This window comes from Sorex araneus, chromosome 7 (assembly GCF_027595985.1).
Source record: "Sorex araneus isolate mSorAra2 chromosome 7, mSorAra2.pri, whole genome shotgun sequence".
Taxonomy (NCBI): domain Eukaryota; kingdom Metazoa; phylum Chordata; class Mammalia; order Eulipotyphla; family Soricidae; genus Sorex; species Sorex araneus.
In genome coordinates, this window is record NC_073308.1 from 42986070 (window position 1) to 43011339 (window position 25270).

Consider the following 25270-nt stretch of genomic DNA (forward strand, 5'->3'; position numbering starts at 1 on the left):
TACCCACTATGCTATTGCTCCAGCCCCTGCCAGCTCTTTTCTTTTTGGCCCTGTTCTACTCTGATTTTGTTTGTTTGGGGTCCACACCCCGCTGTGCTCAGGGCTGACTCCTGGCTCTGCACTCAGAGGTCACTCCTGGCCGTGCTCTGGGATGGCATGTCAGGATCTAGGGATTGAACCCTGGTTAGCAGTGTGCAAGGCCCTAACTGCTATACTCTCGCTCCTGCCCCTCTGCTCTTGTTTTGTGCTGAATTATCCCCTTAGCAGGCTTTGAAGTCACTGTTCATCTGAGTTTCCTGTAGGCTCTGATAACTTCTTGAAGAGAATCTTCTCTGGAGTCAGATGTATTGAGGCACTTGCCTTGCATGCAGCTGACCCTGGTTCCATCCCTGGTACCACATGGTCCCCTGAACATTGCTGTGGATGGCCCCAACCACTCCTCTCCAAAAGAAAAAAATATATGTGTTTCTTGTTGGTGGTTTCTTAGACCTTTTTTTTTTTTTTCAAAGAAAAAAGGCAGAAGATAAGACATACCCAAACAATCTCTGGTAATATTCAATTTCTCCCTATACACATATCTTTTTCTTGGAAAAGACATTTCTGTCCTTTTCCCTTCTCTGTCTTCTACTCCTGTTTCTCTTCCTTGCATACTACTTAATCCTATTGGTTCTGGCAGGTGTCCCACAGGTTATATAAAGCAACTGAAATCCGTGATCCTTACTGATCTCCTCTCCCTCCTCTCCCCACCTTCTCCCTCCCTCCCTCCCCCACCCTGCATCGATGTTGTGTGACCTAGGCTTGGTCATGGTGTCCACACATTGAGTTGCAGTGCTCACCGGGCTGCCCCTCAGGCGGCCGTGCTAGCATCCACGCTGTGAGTGGGGCTCACACACATTCTGCTCGTGGTTCCTGCTGGGGTGACCGTGGTCGCTCACACACGTGCTCAGTACGGTCCTCGCTCTGGGCTGCGATGCTCACTTGCACCTCAGTGTCACGTGCTGCTTCCACTGGTGTGGGGGAGCTGCTGGACATCACCTGTGGCATAGGGGGCCTCGGGGGGCAGAGCAGCCGGGTCATGCTTGGTGCACCAGGGAGAGAACCCCCAGACCCATGTTTGCTAGGCAGCCACTCAGGCTGAGCGCCATTTCCTAGCCCCTGAGATTTCTGTCCTATTCTCTTCACTGGGAACTTGCCCAAAAGCCGGTTTTGTTTTGGGCCACACCTGCAGTACTCAGGGGTTACTCCTGGCTCTGTGCTCAGAGATCACTCCTGATTGCGCTCAGAGGTCCATATAGGAACCCAGGATCAAACCCTGCCCAGCTGCATGCAAGACAAATGCCGTACCCACTGTATTATCACTCCAGCTCCCTAAAAACAGTTTTTAAAGTTCTTGTTTCTAACTATCCACTAGTTAGACCTTCCTCCTCCTTTTCCTGTGTATATTGAAGAAGTTGTTGAATAATTCCATATTCAGCTGGTTAGATGAATAAAATACACATGAAATAATGCAATACGTATATAGTAGCCAGTGTTGGTTTAAGGACTGAAGATCCTATTTTTGTATATTTAATCTATAGGGTTTTTTTTTTCAATTAATAGCTTAGAATTTGAGAACAGAAGGCTGCCCTATAAAAAGCAAAAACACGAGAACTAAGTGATGATCTGTATCCGTCATTTCTAAGATCGCAGCTGCTATACCCAATTCTATTTATGATCACGGTAAAAATAAATAAGACAATAATGCAAACAATGTTGTCTTGCTGCTAATGACGACTAAGGAATTGTCCTTTTTTTTTTTTTTTTTACTTTTTTTCCCTTTTGGTGGTGATGCCGGGGATTGAACCCAGGGTGTCACATACACAAGGCCAGGGGAAGGCACTGTGTGGCAGACCCAGACCCAGACTGAAGTTTTATGAGTGGGGGCCACATTGGCAGTACTCAGGGGCCCTAGGCACTGCTGGCTGTGCTCAGGCCCAGTGCAGGCTCGGAGGAACGTGGGCTTCATGGTGGTGTTGAGGACCCTGCAGGGCACACATGATGGTGCGTGGGGTCCTTGCGGTACCAGGGATCTGCCTCAGGGCTGGGAAATCTTAGGCAGGTGATCTAGCATGGAGCCACATCCCTGGCCTAGGAATTGATATTAAGGCTTTAAAAATACACGGAAAAATCATTTGCTACTGAAGCATGTGCACAAATACATGCACTGATTAACAGTAGACATTTGTAGAGTATTAGCAATACACTGTGTAGAGGAGAAAAGGGCATTTTAAAATCCACTATATTCCCTGCAAATGATTTCATCTACTTTTGAACCTGGTTATAAATTGCTCCAGGTTTGACATTTGCGTCTCCCCTAAATGAATTGTGCCAGCTATGTGACAGACTGCATAAAAGTTTATGAAATATTCGGCTCTGCCTAAGGACGAACAAGACAGGTGGTGTCTATTTAATGTTTGCTTCAAAGAAGATTGTCACCATTTGTCCTGGAAAGGAAGATACATAACAGAAATTTTCTCACGGGGGACCTGAATTTCTGTGGGTCACTGCCTGTGCAGTGACCCCCGTGAAGGCTGATGGCCTAGTTTTTTTCTGGTACTGTTAGAGGAGCACTTCCGTTGACTGTTCTTTAGGATAATAATTTTTTTTAAGTGATTACTAAAAATTTTATCCTGTTTTATGTTATTTAATTCAGTTTATTTGGTGTTGGGGGGGATCACAGGGAGTGTTCCTGGCCATGGCCGAGGGGTCATTATCTGGTGATAGGGATAGAATCTGGGTTGGCTGGAGGCTGGAGCCATAGTACAGCGGGCAGGGCACTCGCCTTGCACTCAAGCCGACCCGGGTTTGGTCTTGGCATCCCATATGGTCCCCTGAGCACTCAAGAGTGATCCCTGAGTGCAGAGCAGTAGTAAGCGGAGCACAGCCAGATGCAGCCCCCACCTCAGAAAATAAAAAAACCCATTTGGGCTAGCAGGATTCAAGGCAGGCACCTTAATCTCTGCACTATCTCACCAGCTCCTTGGGAGAATTCTTAAAGGAGAGGACTGCTTAGAACACTTTAAGATTTTTCGTCTTAAGCACTGCATTCTGCACCGCAAACAGCAAGTAGATTTCTTGAATGCTGCATAGCTCGACACAGTGATCACAGAGCAACCTTGGTGCCCGTTCATGTGCCTTCATGCCAGACTGTCCTGCTCTCTCTTTCCTTTTTAGCTGCTGTGTTAAAGTACGAAAACAACGTCATGAACATCAGGCAGTTTAACTGTTCTCCGCACCCCTACTGGCTTCCCAACTTTATGGATGTTTTCACGTGGTCTTTGCCTTTTGTCGGGGAAAAAGGTAAGAGTGTAAATGGGGCAGCTGGCCCATCTGTGGTCTTCACAAGCGACCTTTGTATTTATTTTTCTCCAAGTTATGCTTTCTCATATTGGTTCTCTACTGAGGATGACTGAGGATGTTTAATATACTTGTTTTTTAAAAAAATTATAGTTTTAGCTGATGGTCCTTTTCTGTCCTAAGTATGCTAAAAGCTTTAATTATGTGAAAATAGCATCACTACACTATTTCTTCATTGGCTTCTTCAGTGATTAAGATATTTAAGTAGGAAATATCAACGTTGGGACTTTGTTTGTGTCCCCATCCAGATAAGCGGTGCAAGTATAGGTGAATTCAGGTGAATATAAGCCTGGTGGTTTAATGTGTTGGGGGAGTGGGAAGAAATGTCTTCCTACATTTATCAGTGAAGAAAAGGCTCTGGGCAGCCATCTAAGGAAATCGAGCCGTTATGCAATGGAGTCTCCAAACGCTGCTGATTTTGACTGCAGCAATTCATCTCTCCAAATTCTGTACAAGCACTTATGGGACTCTTTATAGTTACTCTCACTCATGAAATGCCGGGGCCGGGATTGGGGTGGGGCAGGAGAGCACAGGCCTTGCACAGGGGAGGCCCCGATTCAGTCTCCCACCCCACCAAAACAAAATTTTAAGAGCGTTAACAACAAATTATTTTTTGTCTGTTTGATAGGTATGTTTATTTAGGTAGCTATATTATTGGAGAAATAGTACTTTATTCATCACATGGTTTTGTGTGTGTGTGGGTAATTTTTTGGTAATTTTGTCTTTGTATCTAGTCACAGAGATGCTGGTTAACATTCTCAACATATGCTCTGATGACGAATTGATTTCTGATGAAGAAAATGAAGGTAAATCTGACTTTTTCCTCACTAGAACTAAAAATGAAATTTGGTTTGAGTTTCATTTGAATCATTTTCTCAGTTGTCATTAAAAGATGATTGGGTTCATTGTGGGGGGGAAATTGGAATACAGTTGAAAAATTGGATCATGGAAGAGAAGTCCCCCTTGAGTGTCATTGTATAAATGCCTACTGTTAATATCTTGATGTATTCTTTTAGTTCTCTTCTGTCTTCGAATGTCTTTTTTTTTTCTTTCAGCACTATTGATGTCATATAAAGATATTGTTACATTTCACTGTCTACCCTGCTGTTGGATATTGGATTTCTCTGTGCCCCACACCCCAGTTTTCCTTTTAAGACTTTAAAGACTTGGATTCCTACCGATAAATCTTTATGCACTCTGTTAACAGCCGGTGCCTATTTCATCTCCTAATATATGTCAAGCACGTTTAGGTTCCTTGCTCCCAGAAAGCTTGTATTCTAACAGTGGAAGACAAGAAATAGTATGTCAATAGTGATACATAGTATGACAGAATGGAAAGCAATGGGAGGAAATAAAGGATAACATTTTCTCCAGTTTTATCCTCAGGATAAAATTTAAGAAATTAAATAGCTGTATCAAGTATTTACAATTCTAAAGCAGATATAAATAGCACTGTAGCACTGTCATCCCGTTGCTCACTGATTTGCTCGAGTGGGCACCAGTAACATCTCCATTGTGAAACTTGTTGTTACTGTTTTTGGCATATCGAATAGGCCATGGGTAGCTTGCCAGGCTCTGCCGTGCAGGTGAGATACTCTCGGTAGCTTGCTGGGCTCTCTGAGAGGGACGGAGGAATCAAATGTGGGTCGGCTACATGCAAGGCAAACGCCCTACCCGCTGTGCTATCGCTCCAGTCCAATTATGTACTAGTCTTATAGAATTTAAGAGTATACTATGTTATTTGTGACAAAATAGCTCCAGTCCGATAGTATCCCACCTGCATGGCAGAGCCTGGCAAGCTACCCGGGGCATATTCGATATGCCAAAAACAGTAACAAGTCTCACAACGGAGATATTACTGGTGCCCGCTCAAGCAAATCGATGAACAACGGGACGACAGTGGTACAGTACTATTATTTCTTATGGATGCAGTATAATGTTGTACCATCGCAAGAGCAGCCAAGCGCTTTAGGAATTCTAAGATTTTAATAATTAGGGTCTGAAGAGGTCGCTGCAGCAAGTTGTTTGGGACCGAGGTTCATTTGTGTGTCTCTGGATCCTGGCCGTGTGGAAGCTTAAGTAGACGGTGGCCGGGTGTGGCATCTTCTCAGAGTCCCGGGGCGGGAGGATGGAGGAGTGCCCATTCCTTCCCCGTCCCATGAGGCCTGGTGTTCAGCGCCACCGTCACTCGTACCTGGAGCTTATCGCTGGCTTCTAGACAGTGGCGCCCGCCAGAGTTCCTAGGGGGTAGGTGGGGTGACGGCACCTACCCCCGTCTGGAGCAGCCCGGTGGAAATGTCCTATTGCAAAGAGTCCAGGGCCGTTTCTATCTCTGAAGTATGATTTTAAAGGTAAATGATTCTGGCAAGATGGTGGTACCTGTCTCATTATTTCTAAGCACAGTGGTAAGATGTTTGACGCAACTGTTAGTATTGATAGTTCCCATGGTGAAAAAAGTAAACTACCTTTGAGGAATGTCCTACATATGTCTGTTCCCAATTTTATGTTGAAAGTGCCAAGAAGGTGGAGAGCACCTTCTGTGGGCCTGGAGCACTGAAAGGGAGCCATATCTCAGGAATCGTGCAGCCAGGCGAAAGCTAAGATGTGGAAATTAAGTTAGAGGAAGATAGAAACGTAAACCGAGTGAAAAAATGTATGTTTCAGTCTCAGTAGTAGTGGGAATTATTGTGAACTCTGTAGATTGCATTAGGAGAGGATTCTTTGGTTGTGGTTTTTGGATTTTTTACTTGGATTTTTCACCTAGGCCTGTGCCACATTCCTGGTCCAGAGAAAGATTCTTGGTTATTAAAAGGATAATCAATACTTACAAAATTATCTTCAATTATTCTATGTAGAAATGCTTATTTAATTGTTGTCTGTCGTAGATTCAAAACAACCTGAGTATTCCTCAGTGGGAGTCTCTGCATGGAACATTCCTTCCTTCTTGCAGGCCTCCTTTCTGGCCTGTTCAGCTTTTGGTAACTTCTTCACCGACTATTTTTCTGAGACTCGAGAGAGAGCCTGGTCTTTCTCTCTCACTTCTGTCCTTCCTCCCCATCAGCATGCAGTAGTTCGCGGTTTGCATCCATTTGTATTGCTCTGACATTTGACCTCCACTTAACTGAAAATCGCCTGAGTGCTAGGACAAAATGTTTTTGCTCAGGAGCTGGAGAGAGAGTACAGCAGGTAGGGCGCTTGCCTTGGATGCAGCCAAACTGGGTTCAATCCCCGGCACCCCATGTGGTCTCTTGAGCACTGCCAGGAGTGATCCCTGGGTGCAGAGCCAGGAGTAAGCTCTGAGCACTGCCAGGTGTGGCCCCGAAACAAACAAACAAGATTTTGCTCATCTGTATCTTACAGTTCAGTAAGCACAGTATGCTGGCACTCAACAGGTAAGCGATAAGTATTAGAAATAATAGGGGCTGAAGATCTTGCACAAGGCTTCAGACACATGCCTACCCTAGTTTAAACTGCTGGCACGATTGGCCAAGAATTGCCAGGAGGGACAGAGCACTGCTTGGGAGGATCCACTCGGGAGCCCCTGCCCCAACAGTAAATAAAAATAGGAGTCATATCCAACATCAAAAGGCAAGAAAAAGAGTGAGATACGAACATCAGAAAGGAAGTCAGAACACACCATTATATAGACAGCATGGTTAGAGAGAGAGAGAGCTTGAGTCTATAGATTAGAATCAGTAAGTGCGTGTAGCAAAATACAAAGACAATAACACAAAAATTATTTATATTTCCTATGTGTTCAGAACAAACAAAATGAAAAAAAGTTTTGAAGATGCCATTTGTAATATCATTCCTGAAAAGAAATCTAACAATGTGTAATAATAAAGAGCAGTGGTAGAGAAAACTCTTTCCCTGTGTGAGGTCCTGGGTTTGATCCCCAGTAGCACAATAAAAGGAGAATCCTGGGAGCATTTTGCAGAGGCCAGGGACATGCTTTGCTTGTGTAAAACCTGTGTTCAATCCCTGGCGCCACAACAGTTAATACAATATAGATACAAGTTATTCCAAACTGTGGATTGAAATAAAGTTACCTTTATGGCCAATTTGATGGTAAAATTTACATGTAAATGCTAAGGATAGCTTGTTAAATTCCTGTGGAAATAGCTTACTTCTAAAGGAAAGGTGGAAGGACTTGTCTGGTTGGATGTCAGGATTTACTGCAAAGCTGCTGTTAATCAGGATTATCAGTGCAAGCAGGCAAGTGACGGAACAGAATAGAAAATTCAAAAATAGATCTGCAAACGTGTGAACACCAGAGCTGGCACCATAGAGTAGGAGAAAAGTTAATTTTAAGAAGTGGTTTGGGGTTTTCTGGTAGACAAAAAAAAAAAATTAACGTCACCTCTATCATTACTCCAAACACAAAAATAATTCCCAGAGGGAAGTATGCAACTAAAAATAGAAGGCAGATCCGTGACCAGGTTCTGCTCCCAGCATTGATCCCCCAGGCCCTGGACAGGGACGCAGAGTTAGCTCAGAGGGCTAGAGTGCATGTGTGAAGCATGTGGAGGACCTGGGTTTGATCCCTGGTACCACAGTGTCCCCACGACACCTCAAGGTGTGGCATCATCTGAGCACAAAGCCAGAAGTAGCTCCAAAGCCCGACATGAATGAATGAATAAGTAAAATTTAAAGGCCAAACCATGATAAAGTTTCTAGTATTTATGGTAACAAGATATACCTGCACAAACTCGGGGTAGAGAAAGTTTCCTTTAAGCAAAACACATAAACATGCTTTAAGCAAAACACACAAACATGCTAGTCACACAGGAAATTATTAATAAGTTAGGCTACATCAAAGATAGGAGTTTGTGTTTATCAAAAGACCCTACTAATAGTGTGAAAATGGGAGCCACAAAGTGTGAGGGAAGGTTTGCAATCCAAGCACAAAGACACACTCAGAATATAGAAAGAACTCCAGACCAAGAGGATAACTGAAGAAGCATGTCACAAGATACCCAGATGGCCAGAAAACTGTGAAGAAAGGTGCAGTTACATTGATAATCGTGAAAATGCACATTAAAACTACCGTGGAGGCTGCTGCACACCTGCCATATTTGACTCAAATGAAAGATGCCAGCATGTATTGGCCCATATAGCATGGTAGCCCACCTGCCACACGGTTTATCCAGAGTAGATGTGCAGCAAAGAGAAGCACACAGGTATATTCCTGGTGGCCTCATGGAAAACTCTGGAATCACCCTGATTGACCACTGATGGTAAAAAGGATCAATCAGTTGTGCCATACCCCTATAGTGGAGTTTATATGGCAGTAACTGCAAACTACAGCAACAGGGAAGATCTAAATTATAACTGAGCAAAAAAGGGGCCAAAATATACAAGTATGATTGGTCCAGTTATGTAAAGTTCAAAAATAAATTAAAATACCGGTAGTGCTTGTGCATGCACACCTGACCTGGTAAAACTTCAGAAAACAGCAAGAAAGTGGTTACAATAAAAGTCAAGAGAAAACTTTCCTTTAATAAAGAAAGATTAGTCTTAGGATGGGTTCAAGATAGGGTATCTGGGGTACTGGCAAGATTCTGTTTATTGGGGGTTGGAGTGGTAGTACAGTGGGTAGTGCATTTGCCTTGCAAGCAGCTGACCTGGGTTCGATCCTCGGCATCCCATATGTTCCCCAAGCATTGCCAGGAGTAATTTCTGAACAAAGAGCCAGGAGTAACCCCTGAGCACCACCAAGTGTGGAGCCCGCCCCCCCCCAATGAAAGATTCTGCTTATTGGCTTGTGAGGTGGTTATTTACTTTTTATATTTGGGACCACTCCCGGATGGGGGAGGGGCTCTCCAGACTTCACTATGGTGGGGGTCACTCTTGGTGGTGCTGGGGGACCATACAGTGCCTGGAAGCAAATCTGCACCCCCAGCAATCAGAGTGTACACTTCAGCCCTTTGAGCTTTCCCTCTGGCCCAGTTATTTGCTTTTAAATTTATTACTGAGCCACATATTTTGTGTACTTTTCTTTATCGTATTTCATAATTTAAATGTTTTAAAATTTTCAGGGGGCTGGAGATATAGGTAAGGCACTTGCCTTGCACACGACTGACCTGGGTTTGGTCCCCTGCACCCCAGATGACTCCCCCGAGCACCGCCAGGAGTAATTCCTGAGTGCAGAGTTAAAAGGAACCCCTGAGTGTTGCCAGGGGCAACATATGGCTCCAAAACAAAAAGAAAAAGTTTTAAAAGTTGTAGACCTATTAAAAAAAAAAAAAAGGATGGTTTCTGCGGGTCCTTTTTGAAGCTGGAGAACAATTGGATCACTATTAGGGATTTAGCTGATTCAAGAAGGCTAAAACCCTCTCAACAATGGACAGTGGGCTAGCAGGGCTAGCAGGAGGAAGTCTGAATTCCACCATCGCAAACAAAGAAAGTGGGAGCACATTAGAATTGGGAGCTGTGGGCGGGGTGGGGAGGGAGCAGGCACTGAGCCCAGACAAGGGACCTGGGTGGTGGCTTTTGTGAAAGGCAGCTCCAGCCCTTGGGCAACTGCCCCTTCAGGTCTGAGACTAATCTCAAGGATGCGCAAACCAAGGACTTCTGAGTGACCGAGAGTCCTGCCTTATGGTGAAACGGGCAGGAGCCCGAGTCCCTGCTGTTCCATATACACCGGGGGTGACCCCAGGGGCTCTGTGGCTGGAGCCTGCTGCCCTCCCAGGGAGATGGACAATTTCTGGCCATGGCACAACCAGGTGTGGGTGTGCACCACAAAATGGGGCCCAACTCCGGGTGAGCACCCGGAGGATATGGGAAACTTCATGGTCGGGGCCTGAGAGATAGCACAGTGGGTGGGGAGCTTGCCTTGCTTGCAGCTGAGCTGGGTTTCATCCCTGGTACTGTGTATGATCTCCGTAGCCCCTCCGGGATTAATCCCTGAGCACAGAGTCAGCAGTGAGCCCTGGGCACCGAGGGGTGTGGCCCCCAAACAAACAAAAATGACAAAATAAAGAGCAACAACCAAGATGTGTGACCCCTGGGAAGTATGTGTGTGAACACTTGCAGTGACCCCGTCCAGCGAGAGGGACTTGACCTGCCTTTCAGACAAGCTGCCGCCTAGTCGACTAAAAGAGGGTGCAGGACCACAGCTAAAGGAGTGTGCAAACCCCACAACCAGAGCACCAGGGTGAACTGATTTACCATCTGGACACCGAGAACTGACAGTTGACATAGACATCCCCAAAAAAGGCCCACCCGGGTGGATCATCCTGTAAAGCTATCCCCACCCCTCCTGACACACACACACACACACACACACACACACACACACACAGATGCTCTAAAAGCCTTTCACCTCTTACTCTTTAACCATAAAGGCAGACAACTAAGGAAAGTTTCAAAGTGAGAAACAGCAACAAAAACAGTACAAATCAGACCTGCGATTCTGACAGAAATAAAAAACTTAAAAAAGGAAAAACTATAAGGGTTGGAGCAATAGCACAGCAGGTAGGGCATTTGCCTTACACACAACCAACCCAGGTTCGATTCCCAGCATCCTATATGGTTCCACGAGCACAAAAAAGAAGGGAAAAACTATAATATTTCCAGAGGATATGGGAAGATACCGATGATCTTTCCAGGAGGTTTATGAGATTCTGCTTTGGGTTTGTTCCCTAATTGTAGCATTATTTGTGCCACAAATAATGTCTCTTATTGGTCTGGTTTTACTTTTATGCTCTGTGGTCATAGCACATGTTTTGATAGTAAGCAGTAAGGGGCTAGAGCAATAACATGACATATAGGCACTTGCCTTGCCCACAGCCAACCTGGATTTGATCCCGGCACCCCATCTGGTTCCCCTGAGCCCCATCAGAAGTAATTCTTGAGTGCAGAACCAGGAGAACCCCAGAGCATCTCTGGGTATGGCCCAAAAGCAAACCAAGACAAAAATAGTAGCAACAAATATAATACTAAGTCATGGAGAAATCACTGATAAGAAATGTGTGATTGAACATTGTCTTGGCATCAGGAGCAACTCTTCTGAATTGATTGAGAGCCTGCCTCTCCACATTACATCTAACTTTGATTTTCCCCCCCCCTCTTTGATGTAAACTTAAATTCTCTTCTTATGTTTTTATCTTCACCCATTTGTTTTGTGGTGTCTTCTTTCTCCGTTTCCAGCTATCAGAAAGGTATCCAGTAGCAGTGTATCCTGAGAGCTTAGTCTGCCCTCTGGCCCATCACTGTTAGCTCTGCTCTCTCCGTGGCAGAGTTATTTCAGGCTATCAGCCCTCCCTTCCCATTTTAAATGTCTGTGTTCCTGCATCCTGCTCTCGAGCCTGCAGGAGAAGCCTCGTCCCTTCCCGAGTTTGGGACGCAGTCACCGGGTGCACGCCTGCCTGGGGCTGGCTTCTCCAGTGCGAACTCTTTCCTGACTCCCAGATGATACTCCCAAAAGTATCAATTAACTCTGTTGGTGTTGCTTTACAAAGTACCTTCCCCGTGGTCTTGACTCGCCCTGCACAGTTGTGTGTGGTAGGAAGAAAGTCACTGGTTTGTGAGTGAGGGCTGTGGGTAGAAGCAGCCCTCCCTCCATTCAGCTCATCACTTGCCACTTGCCTGCCAAGCCTCATCACAGCATTCTCTCCGGAGATCTTTGTTGACACAACTGCCTCTGTGTGTGTGTGTGTGTGTGTGTGTGTCTCCTCCTTCACTGTTTCCTATCCTCAGAACCCCACCTAAGTGTCTACTTCTTGTACATCTGTCCAGTATGTCTTTATATATATATGTATATATATACTCCATCTTTATATATATATGTATGTATGTATATATATATATATACTCCATCTTTTATTCTTCTAGGTCATTTTTTTCCTCTTTTTAAAACTTTCTGGAATTTTTCTTTGTTTCAGCACACTTAGGCCTTGGTTTCTAATTTAGAAAGGTAATCCTAATGTGTTTTTAAGCCAACCTGTTAACAGACTCCTCTAACTCGCTTATTCTCTGTATTCTCTAAGGAGGCACTTCGGTTCGAAAGGAGGTCATCAAGAATAAAATCAGAGCCATTGGGAAGATGGCCCGGGTGTTTTCAGTTCTTCGGTAAGGACAGTCTGTTGTTGACGATGTGGGAGAGTAAATGGAATGCTGACCTCAGGATAGTTTTGGGTTTGTTTGTTTGTTAAAAAAAAAAAACAACAGTTGGAATTTGGGATTAGAACGGAAAGGCTGTGGGCTGAGTGCAGATTAAAAAGATGTGCATGTGTAAATGTTTAGAACTGTCCCAGCAAACATTGACTTTGCACTGGCAGAGACTGTATGGACCCTGGGTTCCCCGCATTCACCTCCCAGCATTCACATCTGTTCTTCTTAACTAGGAAAAAATGTGCCCATTTTTCTTGCCTGTAAAGGAGTAATAATAACAAGACCTACCCTATGTACTTATTAGGAGGATTAAATGGGATGACATATGAGAGACATTTAAAGAGACTTAAAGAGCACTGGAACTAATAAGTGCCCGGAATTGAAAAGTAAGACGTGGCTGATTGTTTAAAATCGGAATATTATAGAAGATTATACTTTGGGGGTCAGGGAAGGGTAGGGAGTAGGAGAAGCTGTCCACTGTCTCCACATCACTCCCTACCTCCCCCATGTGTCCGGATCGCTTGCTGACTGGTAGACACCCTCGAAGTAACCCAGTGCCTTGATCTTCCTTCGCAGGGAAGAGAGCGAAAGCGTGCTGACTCTCAAGGGCCTCACTCCCTCTGGGACACTCCCTCTGGGCGTCCTCTCCGGAGGCAAGCAGACCATTGAGACAGGTGAGTAGGGGAACACGCCCCTGTTCCCCCACAGTCAGTGGGGAATTTAAATATCAGAGCTTCTTTCAGTAAAAGAACTGGAGCAGCGATTGGAGATTCCTTTGAGGGGGGGAAATGTTGACCCTTAACTTCTCTTGCATACACAAACTAATTTTAAATGAGTTGTCCCGTAAATGCAAAAATCCCAGAAGTAGGTGTGAAGAGTAAAACGTTGGGTAGACATGAATTCTCAAGTAGGACATAAACAATAATGGACATTAAAAAATAACATTTTTTCACTAAAACAAAGAACTTACATTCGCATAACTGTGTGATTAAGAAAGTAGGTGATAGAAGCAGAAGATTTTTGCAAAATATGTTTGATACAGGATTTATATTCAGAATACATGATAATTCAGCTCAAAAAGAAAAACAAAAGTTATTTATTTTTCTTTTTGGGTCACACCCAGTGATGCTCAGGGATTACTCTTGGCCCTGCACTCAGGAATTACTCCTGGCGGCGCTTGGGGGACCATATGGGATGCCGGGGATTGAACCTGGGTTGGCCACAAGGAAGGCAAATGCCCTACCCACTGTACTATCACTCCAGTCCCCAAAAGTAACTTTTAAAAACATCTTCATGAATGCTGAGAGATCATAGTAAGAGGAAAACAATTGCATGTCAGGAGTGATCCCTGAGTGCAGAGCCAGAAGTAAGTCCTGACAACTTGAGGAGTGGCCTCAAAGCAGAAAAAAATAAAAGAAATTATTAAAAATGGTCGATATGTGTAAGAAAAGATGCTTAATCATCTGGAAGAGGATATTGAAATCACACCATGACATATTCATGATTAAAATGGAAAGGTCTTGGGCCAGAGAAATAATACAAAAGTTAAGGTGTTTGCCTAAATGTGACTGTGACACTGATCTGAATCCTGGTTACCACCTAGGATCCCTTTTAAAGTTTTTTTTAAATTGAATCACCATGAATCACAAAGTTTCAAGAGTACAGTGTTCTAACACCAGTCCCTCCACCAGTGTCCACTTCCCTCCACCAGTGTCCCCAGTTTACATTTGGTGCCTTGAGCACCAGGCATGAGTGTCCCTGAGCACTGTTGGGTGTGGCCCTCAAACCAAAAACAAATTTCAAAGGACCAGAGATAGTAAAGGGCTTAAGGACCTTGGCATCTTGCCAACTCAGGTTCAATCTCTAGAACCACAGATGGCTCCCTGAGTACAGCCAAGAGTCACTGCTGGCACAGAGCCAGAACTGACTTGAGCACAGTACTTGTTGTCTGTGGCCCAGCCCCCAGCCTCCTGCATTAAGTTAGACTTAAAGGTGTCTGAGAATACTACTTAATACTACGTGTTGTTGAGTTTGTGGGCAGGCAATGAGAATTATTACTTTTAGATTCATCAATTGGTCTAACCTCTGTGGAAAACTATTGTTCAGTAAAGCAAAACATGTGTCTCCTGTAGTTCATCAGTTTCATACTTCCATCAGTTTCTTTCATCAAAGTGAACGTTTATGTTCAGCCAAAGATTGCGTAAGTATGCTCACCTGGGGCCAGAGAGCTAGGATAGGGGTTACAATGCTCATCTTGCACAAAGCAGACCCTGGTTCACTTCCCAGCACCATTTCTGGTCCCCCTGCGCCCCTCCAGGAGTGGGTAGTGGGCACTGGTGAAGGGATTGGTGTTGGAACAATGTACACCTGAAACTCAATCATAAACATCTTCATAACCTTGTAATTTATGGTGATCCAATTAAACAACAACAAAACCTTAAGGGAATGGCAAGTGGAACAATTCATTTTTTCAAATCGAATATTGGAATATTGGAGTGTCACTATGTAGGAAAGAGAGTGAACATTTTTTTTGGGGGGGTCATACCCAGCAGTGCTTAGGGCCTGCTCCTCGCTCTTTACCCAGAGATCACTCCTGGGGGTCAAACCCTGTTAACCAAGGGCAAGCATCTTCCCCCATGTACTATCTTTCCAGCTTGGGAAAGTGAACTTTTTTTGGGGGGGGTCACACCTGGCAATGCACAGGGGATACTCCTGGCTCTGCACTCAAGAATTACTCCTGGCTGTGCTCAGGGGACCATATGGGATGCTGGGAATCGAACCCGGGTTGGCTGCGTGCAAGGCAAACGCCCTACCCGCTGTGCTATCGCTCCAGCCCCGGGAGAGTGAACATTTTAACCCTAAAGTATATGTCAATTTCTGTGGTTTCAAGAAAAGATAATCAAACAGATCAGATTAAATTTTTCCCCTCTAAAATAAATATGCAGTTCCTTGCAAGTAAAATATTTTGGGGGGTGCTTGGGCATTGCTTGGGGAACACTATATGGTGTTGAGGATCAAAGCTGGGTCAGCTGCATGCAAGACACTACACTGTACACTAACATGGGTTGGGGGAAAAAAGGATTGTCCCAAAGCATCCTGACTTCAGAAGTTTTAAAAATGTGCAAAATTGCAAAGTTGTTGCTTTGATCTGAAGCATTAATTCAAATAGAACTTGAAAGAGCATACCTGCAAATCTGGGATAAGGAACAAAGACTTATATGTATATTTTATATGGGGGTTGAGGGAATTTTGAGGGGCAAGGTGTTTGGGCCACACCTGGTGATGCTCAGAGGCCCCTCCCAGCTCTGTGCTGGGGCCTGTCACTGGGGGACCATGGGTGCCTTTAAACACCGTGACCAACACTTAGTATCAAATTTCAGACAAGCTCAGTTCTTCCAGTTCCTAACATTGTCTGTCCAGTAGGCTCAGAAGAAACCAGAGTTTCCTTGTGAAAACTCTTTAAAGTTTTCTTATCTGTTACTTGTTGAACTTGAGAGTAGGTGTGGGGTATTGCTTTAACATTTTCCTACGTGGTTGACAAATGTGTGTCAACAGATGTAAGGGTCTAAGTTGATTCCAGGTTTTCCTTTTCTTCATTCCATTGGGAAATGATAATTTCCAGTTCTTCCAGTTTCCCTTATCAATACACAAAGTCTCAGGAACCATAAATTGACACTTTCATCCCATTTTGTTCTCATCTTCTCTTAAAAAGGGGTATTGGAAGAAATGACAGGGTTCTGCTAGGATCGTTTTTTGTTACAACCTGCAACCTTTTCGGTTTTTAGGGCTTTCACTGTCTTATAAAGATGGAAGGCAGTTCTTAAATTCTTTCTTTCCCATATCTGAAGGAGAAGAGAGCTACCGTAGCAACTGGCCGGCTGTGTCACATGGAGAATGGAAGCCATCTGGGCTGGAAATGTCAGCCTCTGTCTGCTGTACCTCCGTCCCAGATGGCACAAGCATTTGTATTCAGGATTCAATTGTTTTATGCCTTTGCCTGCTTTGGTTACTTCACCTCCAGCAAAGAAATAGCCCCTCACTTTGAGCCCATTTTTCTCTTCTCCTCAATGCCAGGCTTCTACTCGAGTCACTTGTGTTATTAAATATTTATAAAAGGACAGTGGGATACAATACAAGTTGCTCAGAGCAGTAACTGGTTGTTTTTTAGGTAAGTTTTTAGAGTAAGCCCCAGGGGCAGCTCACTTAATGTCATGAGCTGTTAGCAAGATTAAGAATGGTTGAAGGGGCCAGAGAGATAGTGCAGCAGGTAAGGCCTTGCACCTATTGGACCCAGGTTCAATCGCCAACACCCTTATAAGGTCTTCTGAACCCTCCATGAATGATCCCTGATCATAGAGCCAGGAGTAAGCCCTGAGCACAGCTGTCTCTCTCTCATTCTCTCTCTCTCACTCACTCACACACACACACACACACACACACACACACACACACACACACACACACACACATACACACATACTTGAATGCTGTATTATTTCACTCAATTATTTTTATATCTGAATTCAAGATGTAAATTTGCAGCTTGTTATTTCAAATGAGAAAAATAACATGACTCTTGGTCTCTATAATCAGCTTAGCTGATCACCATTTGTCTTAGATAGATGCCATTGTTTAAAAACATTGCCAGGTCTGGGTCAGGAGATATTATGGTGACCTGGGTTTGATCCCTGGAACCCCATATGGTCCCCTGAGCTCTCCAGGAGTGATCACTGAGCACAGAGTAAGCCCTGAGCTCTGCCAGGTATATCCCCTAAAACAAAACAAAAACAAACAAAAAAAAAGAAGAAAAAAGGGGGAATGGAAATTTTGATAAATCTTGAGGCCAGTGGGTAGGGTGCTTGCTTGCATACTGCTGACCTGGATTCAATTCCTAAGCACCCCATGTGACCCCCTTAGCCCGCCAAGAGTGATCCCTAAGTGCAGAGCCAGGAGTAAGGAGTAAGCCCTGAGCACTGCTAGGTGTGGCCCAGAAACCAAATACAAAAAGATTCCCAGGCCACCTGAAATATTGAAAATAGCAGGGAAAAGAAAATAGTAGAACCCTCCCCAACTCATATTTCTCCCAGTTTAGTTTTCGCAATAATCCTCTTGCTTCTCTGACTAGTGGACTGTGTAACGGATGTTACTAGGCTGTAAGGTGGGACCTCGGGGGTTCTGGTCGGCAGTGCTGTTGTTACTCACTCTTTCTCTGTCTTCATTTTTGCATGCTACTGCTCCTGCCCCTTACAGCCACAGTAGAAGCCGTAGAGGCCCAGGAAGGTATGGCCTGTTCCTATGATAGATGTGATCATTTGTCTGTCGACTAGTGTGAAAACGCTTTGCCAGCATTTGAAGCATTGTTGTTGCATCACCAGAAATGTCATAGTGAGAAAAAAAAATAGATGTTTCTAGGCATGTTCACAAATGTCTCCTTTGTTATGGGTATGTGTGTTCACTGAAATGATCCTGTCCACAGCTCAAGGCCTTTCTGGGTTCTGTCAGTTTTGGATGGAACGGCTGAGGTTTCTGCAGTTGGTGAGGAGTGGGTCGAGCAATTTAATCCCATGTCCCTTCCATATGCAAGAGACATCCGTGTGATTACGAAGATACAAAATACCTGCCTCTTTGCGATGATTATAAAGGATATCAAGCAGAGGCCTAAGTAGACAGGAGTGTAGTTTACCTCCTTCCTGAGGTTGCCCTAAAACAAGCGTGGGGAACTTTAAGCCCACCAGCATAAGGGCCTACAAATCATGCCATGGAGAAAAGTCTTGTGTCTGCCTGTATTGTACAAGAAGGAATGATGTTTTAAATGTCCAAATGACCTTTGGCAGAAAAAGAGGTTCCTTACCCCTGCCCACAAATTATCAGTGAATCTAGAAGAAAATCATTGGGATTGATGTGTTATGAATTTGTTTTAAATAGTGGTTCAAAATGAGACTATGTTTTCTCAACAATACAAAAGTTCTATCAGAAAAGAAAATATCTAAAAGCAATTCTAATGATTTCTGACTTTAACTTCAGCCCTTGGTTGTATAAGAACATTTTATTAAAATGTTCTTCCAAACAAAGGATTGACTCTCTCATTGTGTGTGTGTGTGTGTGTTCAATGTAATATTTGTGCTAAACTTACTACTCTCTTAAACTTGTTCTCTTTTATTGTTGCCTTTATTTTCCTTACATTGAGCACGTTTCTGGTTCATGAGAAGCTTTTTCTTTTTTTTTAATTTAATTTTATTTTTATAAAGTTGTTCACAATAATTCAAATGAGGCACTTTTTCGTATATTCAGACTCAGTAAGAACTTGTTTGCTTTTTGTCAGGTACAGTTTGCTGTGATTAATTGCTGAGCTGTTAGGAAAATTACTTTCACAGTTTTGTTGCCCTTTGAGCCTTAAAGAATTGGTCCAGACCAGACCAATTCCAATCAGGTCTTGCCCGTAACTCTCGCCAGACATGTGCTCCATGGCCGAGCTCTGTGCTTTTTCCTCCTGTTGCCGTGCGCTGGTTGCTTTGCTGTCTAACTGATTTCTCCCTTTCCTGTTTTCATGTAGCCATCAGAGGGTTTTCACGTCTACACAGGATCCGAAGTTTTGAAGAAGCTCGAGGTCTAGATCGAATCAATGAGCGGATGCCACCCCGAAAAGATGGCCAGTACCCCGATAGGCCGGGGAAACCGGGACATCCAAACACTGCGTACAACAGCGAACCGGGCAAGAAAAGCCAGTGATGTCCCAAGAGCCCCGTTGCCGAAGAAGTGGAGCTAAAACTGATGAACAAATCTATTTATTTATTATCGGGGAAACAAAACAACTTAAACCTGGAGGTGCATTCATAATACACTCTGCATTTATTCAGAACCATTTTATAAATTCTTTTAATTTATGTTCAATAGAAATGAAAAGTGCATCCGTTTTGCTTTTCCTTCCCCCTCCCTAATTTTTAGGAACTGATTTAATTGTCAATACATTTGTGAAGTGTTGTGCTATGAAGGGGGCTTCCCCTAATAAAAGGGCCTTGCAAGCATTCACCTTGGGTTTCTGACTTGAACTAGCCAACTGTTCTCTTATTTGCAGAAGATAAACGCTTTCATTTTGGGGGCCAGAGTGAGTAGGTGCTTGTTCAATCGCTGGCACCTCCGTATGGTCCCCAGAGCACTGCCAGGTGTGGCCTAAAAACAAACAAACAAAAAAAAAAGCTCTCATTTCAGGCTAATTACAAGACACTTTCATCTTTTATTTTTTTCTTTAGGGTGCCATTGAAGTATTATTATCTCTGAGATTTCCGTGATTAAAACTATTCTCGAGGAAAAGCTGATTATAGTACAACCTCGAAGTGAATACCCTAAGCACTTAGAAGTTGTACTAAAAACCTAGACCCAGTAATGTTTTTTGGGATCCAGAGGAATGTTTTCCATAATAACCTGCTTTCTTCTAGACTCAGAATTGCTTTTACTGTGTTTTGGTAAAGCAAAATGCCAAGTAATAGGGGATATTTATTAGAGTGACTCAAACTGCACTTCTCTGGGGGTTTGAAAGGTAGTGTAGCAGATAGGGCATTTTCCTTGCACACATCCAGACTGGGTTCAATCCCTCGGCACCTTCTATAGTCCCCGAACCCACCAGGAGTGGCCACTGAGCACAGAGCCAGGAGTAAGCCCTGAGCACAGATGGCTGTGGTCCAAAAACAAACAAAAACAAATGATTTCTGACCATAACATGATTGGTTACAGTTTCCTTTTTACTTTGAGGAAAAAGGATAAAAAAGATTTTCAAAAAGCTTTCACTCTTGCAAGTTCCTTTTGCTTTCATTTTGGAGCGGCACGTGATCTACCCCATGTGCAGAGGAAGCTACATTTCTAATCAATAAATGTCTCTGTTAATGTTCAACAGTAAGAAGTGTATGCCTTGTAAGCTATTACAACAATATCATCTAACACCTCCTTCCTTCCCCCCACCCCCCAATACACACACACACACACACACACACACACACACACACACACACACACACACACACACATACCATCTTCCATTGCTATTTTTTCCCCAACCACTGGGGTAATGGAAATTGCCCAGGGTCTTTTTTCGTAGGTGGAACTGAACCTCATGCTAAGGGGCACTGGAAGGGTGAGGAATTCTTCCTTTGTATCCATTACTAGGATGTTTCTCTGTCCTTCAACACTCTATGAGGTTGAATTACAAATTACCCTATACGCATGTTTTGGAATCCAAAAATAAATGGTCAGATAAAATGTTTGAATCATCTTCCCTTAAGTTTTCAAGTCATTCATGAAATTTTGGGAATCTTTAGCTCCCATTTATGGTTTCACCAGAATGAATGAGTATTATGATAGGTAGCGTGTTATAATATTCAATGGTTATCTTGGCGGCAAATGTACATGTCTGGGTAACACTATCAAAGTATGGAAAGGCATGTGTGACATTCTTGACCGTCTTTTGGGATGTGGGAATCCCAGTAGTGAAGCGTGTACCTCATGAAATAGGACTTTTATTTTGGGAGTATAAAGGACACCAGAAACCTTTTCCAAAACAATAATTTCATTAGAAGAATGAGGATTTAGCATATCTCTGCTTCCCTGCACCTTTTGCTAGCAATTTATAACAGATTGAAGCATTTTAGGGACTGATATGGGTGGCATGGGTTTGCTGTTACTTAAAAACATTAAGGAATATTTGAAAAGAAGATAAATTACCTCTTACCAAGACATGAGTAAAACCTTGTAAAAGAAGAGAGAAAAAGTCTTGAATTGCATTTACTAATCATCATGGCTCAAGAGCAAATGAATCAGAGCTGGAGCAGAAGTCCAGTGGGTAGGGCACTTGCCTTGCACACAGCCCACCTAGGTTTGATTCCCAGCATCCCATACGGTCCCCCAAGCCCCACCAAGAGTGATCCCTGAGTACAGAGCCAGGAGTAACCCCTGAGCACTGCCAGATGTGACCAAAAGAAAAGAACTAAATGGACCCCCCAGGACACCTTCATTGCCTCCCCTTCTCAGGCGCAGTCTTAGTGAAGAATGCTGTCCTTGGGAGTTTTATCTAAATCAGTCCACAAATCAGACTAATTTGGGAGATGATGGTTCCTTATCCCCTTATTATTGAGGCCATTGCATAAAAGATCTACAGATAGAATCCACTCTTAAAGGCTCCAGTCAGCAGGCCAGTAGAATAGATATATTATAAGTCCTTATAAACAAGATAGTATTTTGATAGAAAAGGGATATATATTTTTAGGACTATCCTAATTGTCTTAAATTCTCTAAACATATGATAAAGCAAGTTTCCTTGACGGAAGCAATAACAAAACAGGAAGTCTCTGAGCTATGGAAGGTTTAGTCCGGAGAGAAGGGCAAGATGGCATGAGTCCATAAAACCAGTGACTTTACAGAACAGCCACAAATTGGAAAAGGTTAGCTCTGAAAACCCTGGAAGCCTGAGGTAAAGGTGGTTGTCATGTTCTGTAGGCTGCTGGGATGTGTACGCCAACAGTGTCGAAAGTCATGTGGTGAGTGTCAGATGGCACTCTGTCCCCCTGAACGTGTGTCTGAACTGGGACACCACGTGGAAGGCATGACCTAAGGGCCATGTTGTACTGCAGATAACTTGTTCTGTTCTTGTTCTTCACTTGAGACGTCACTGCAAGTTTTCAAGTGTTTTGTTTTGGGGCCACACATGGTGGTGCCTAGGGATTACTCTGCACTCAGGGACTACTCCTGGTGTGGCTTAGGGGACAAAATGGGGTTCCGGGGATTGAATCTGGGACATCACCATTCAAGGTAAGCACCCTACCCACTGCACTATCTCTCTGGCCCCTAGTTTGCAGTTTTTTAAAAAAAATATTTTAATCGGGGTTGGATAGCTAGCACAGTGGACAGGGTATTTGCCTTGCATGCCGACCTGGGTTCAATCCTGGCACCTCATATGGTTCCCCAAGCCCTGCCAGGAGTGAACCCTGAGCACTGCCAAGAGTAATCCAGTAGCTGCTGCCAAGATGCTGTCTATGTCTCTGGGTTTGCTGTTGGACTGTCTCGCCCGGTTGCCCTTCCAGACATCTTAGTTCCTGACAGAACTTTGCCAGGACACATTCGCAGAGGCACTTCTTCATTTTATTCAACTAACCCCCAGCATTTCTGCAAACTACAGAAATAATTTTCTCTTGTTCTCTCTTACATTAATGTCCACATGCACTTTCAGCATCTCTCATCTGAGGGGAAAGAAAACCACTGACTTCAGCAGATCTTAGATGTGTTGGAGAGCCTTTTTGTAAACTTTTGAAAATAACTGGGTCATTTTTGCCACTTTGGTTTACATCCACCTCATGTAACATTTCGGGTTGATTAGATGACTTTGTCTTTTTTTGTTTTGGGGGTCACACATACAGTGATGCTGAGGATTACTGCGGCTCTCTACTTGGGAGTTACTTCTGTCAATGCTTAGGGGAACATGTGGGATGCAGGGATGGCCATATATCAGCCACATGCCAGGCGAGCACGCTACCTGCTGTATGATCACTCCAGCCCCTAGATGACTTTTTTGTTTTGTTTTGTTTTGTTGCTTTTTGGGTCACACCTGGTGATGCACAGGGGTCACTCCTGGCTCTGCACTCAGGAATTACCCCTGGCGCTGCTCAGGGGAACATACAGGATGCTGGGATTCGAGCCCGGGTCGGCCGTGTGCAAGGCAAACGCCCTACCTGCTGAGCTATCACTCCAGCCCCAAGATGACTTTTTTTAAATACTAAAAACGTCATATAATATAATCTCAAGATAGACAGCCTTTTAAATTCTGCATTTTAAACTTTTACAACAAAATTAAAACAATAAGCCAAGAGTTTGTGCATGTATGTATGTTTAATAAAAGCAGCCTCAGGTTTCCTTAAACCTTTTCTTGGGGCTGGAGACAGCATAATGGGTAAGGTACTCGCCTTGCGTGAAGCCCACTTAGCTTGGATCCCTGATACCACATCTGGTCCCTCAAGCACCACCAGGAGTGATCCCTGAGCACAGAGTCAGGAAAAATGAAAAAACAACAAAATCCCACAACTTTTCAAAAAAGCTCGAGGTGACAGCACCTTATATGTGCTGTTATATGTGCAGTCATTACTGAATCTTTGATTTGGGGGGACGGGTCTAAATATTGACCCACAAGTGAAGGTTGTGAAACCTTCTAGTTGGGCTTACTCTGATTTCTTGCCTAAATTATGGAAGAATGAGATTGTCTGGGAAAAGTATTTTTATGCCCATTTATATTTTTATACCCATTTATATTTTGTTTCTCTATAAATAGTTGTTATTTAGTGATGTTTTTTCTCTATAGCAGATTTACTTTCTTATCCTGATTATCTTAGGTTCTATTTTCTGACACTTCCAAAATAGGAAAAGTAAAAGTCTTGTCAAGAAAATAATTAAGGGGGTGCAGTGCCACCAGCAGATCAACCTGTACCCGTGGGGCAAGTGCATCAGCAGCCTGATGGTGCCTTCAGTCTTCTTGATACCCCAAAATTGCTGCCGTGCCTTTGGCCAGACCCTAACAACTTGGGACAAAGTTTCCCGAGAAGCTAAACGCCCAAAAGTTAGGTATGTGGGAGCCATGCCTACAAACCACCTCTGGCTCAGCTATGCAAGCTCATTTATTGGTCTTGCTTCAGAGACCCATAAATAAATCTTGAAAGACATCAGAAGTCGTAGTTAATCTCAGACCCGCTGAACAGACTAGGGTAAATCTGAGGGGGGTGAGTTAACCTGGTGCCTGCCCAAGCAGAACCCCCAGCAGCTGCTTGCTCCCACGATCCAAAATCGCCACCATGCCCCTGGGCGGACTCCACCATCTCAGAATGGACCTCACCAATATGTTAACCTGTTGAAAATTTGGATATATGTGAGTTTTCTGACTGAAATCTCCAAGCTTTCTCGGAGTTGGGGTGGGCTACCTCCCCCCACTTCCCTATACTCCTGGAAGCAATGGCAGTCACCCCCCCACCGCAAACCAACTCTAGCACCACCATGTAAGCTTTCCTACCACCCTTGCTTCAGAGACCCATAAATAAATTTTGAAAGAGATCAAAAGCCACAGTTAAGACCCACGCAAGGTTGAACAGACCAGAGTAAATTGGAGGGGCGTGGATCAGCCTGGTGCTCACCCAAAGAGTGCCTCCTGCAGCCTCTTGCTTCTACAATCCAAAATTGATACCATGCTCTGGACCGGACTCCACTGTCTTGAGATGAACCTCACTGAGATATAATCTGCTGATGGTTTGGGTGTGTGGGTTTGGTGACTGAAATCTTCAGACTTTCTTGGGGTTGGGATGGGCCACCTCCCCCCACCTCTCTGTACTTCCAGAAGCCTTGGCAGTCATGTCCATACCCCAAATCTGCCACCCAGTTAAGAAAAGCTACCTTCCTGATAGCCTTACCTTCGCAATAAAAGTACTGGATACCCTGAACAAACATGATGACCTCTTAGTACCCGTATTGCAAACCATAATGCACAAAGGAGAGAGAGAGAAAGAAGAAAAGTGTCTGCCATAGAGGCAGCTGCAGGGGACAGGGGAGGGGTGTTGGGGATGGTGGGAGGGAAATGTAGGATATTGGTGGTGGGAAATGAACACTAGTAGAGGGGTGGGAATATGACTGAAAGCCAATCAAGAGCAGTTTTGGAATGGTCTCTCATGGTGATTCAATTTGAAAAAAATTTTAAAAAGACAAGAATTCTTGAATATCATGAACGACATGTGTGGGA

General features: G+C 43.9%; 1 protein-coding gene across 1 annotated transcript in view; it reads left to right on the top strand.

Moving 5' to 3' along the window:
- The window catches only part of PPP3CC (protein phosphatase 3 catalytic subunit gamma), a 91104-nt gene extending 71567 nt beyond the window's left edge, over nucleotides 1-19537 (top strand). Inside the window, exons 9-14 of the mRNA XM_004610196.3 lie at nucleotides 3214-3339; nucleotides 4131-4202; nucleotides 12387-12468; nucleotides 13087-13184; nucleotides 17761-17790; nucleotides 19064-19537. Of these exons, the coding sequence (XP_004610253.1) occupies nucleotides 3214-3339; nucleotides 4131-4202; nucleotides 12387-12468; nucleotides 13087-13184; nucleotides 17761-17790; nucleotides 19064-19239 (584 nt within the window). The 3' untranslated portion in view covers nucleotides 19240-19537. The remainder of the gene's footprint in view (nucleotides 1-3213; nucleotides 3340-4130; nucleotides 4203-12386; nucleotides 12469-13086; nucleotides 13185-17760; nucleotides 17791-19063) is intronic.
- The last annotated feature ends 5733 nt before the right edge of the window (nucleotides 19538-25270 follow it).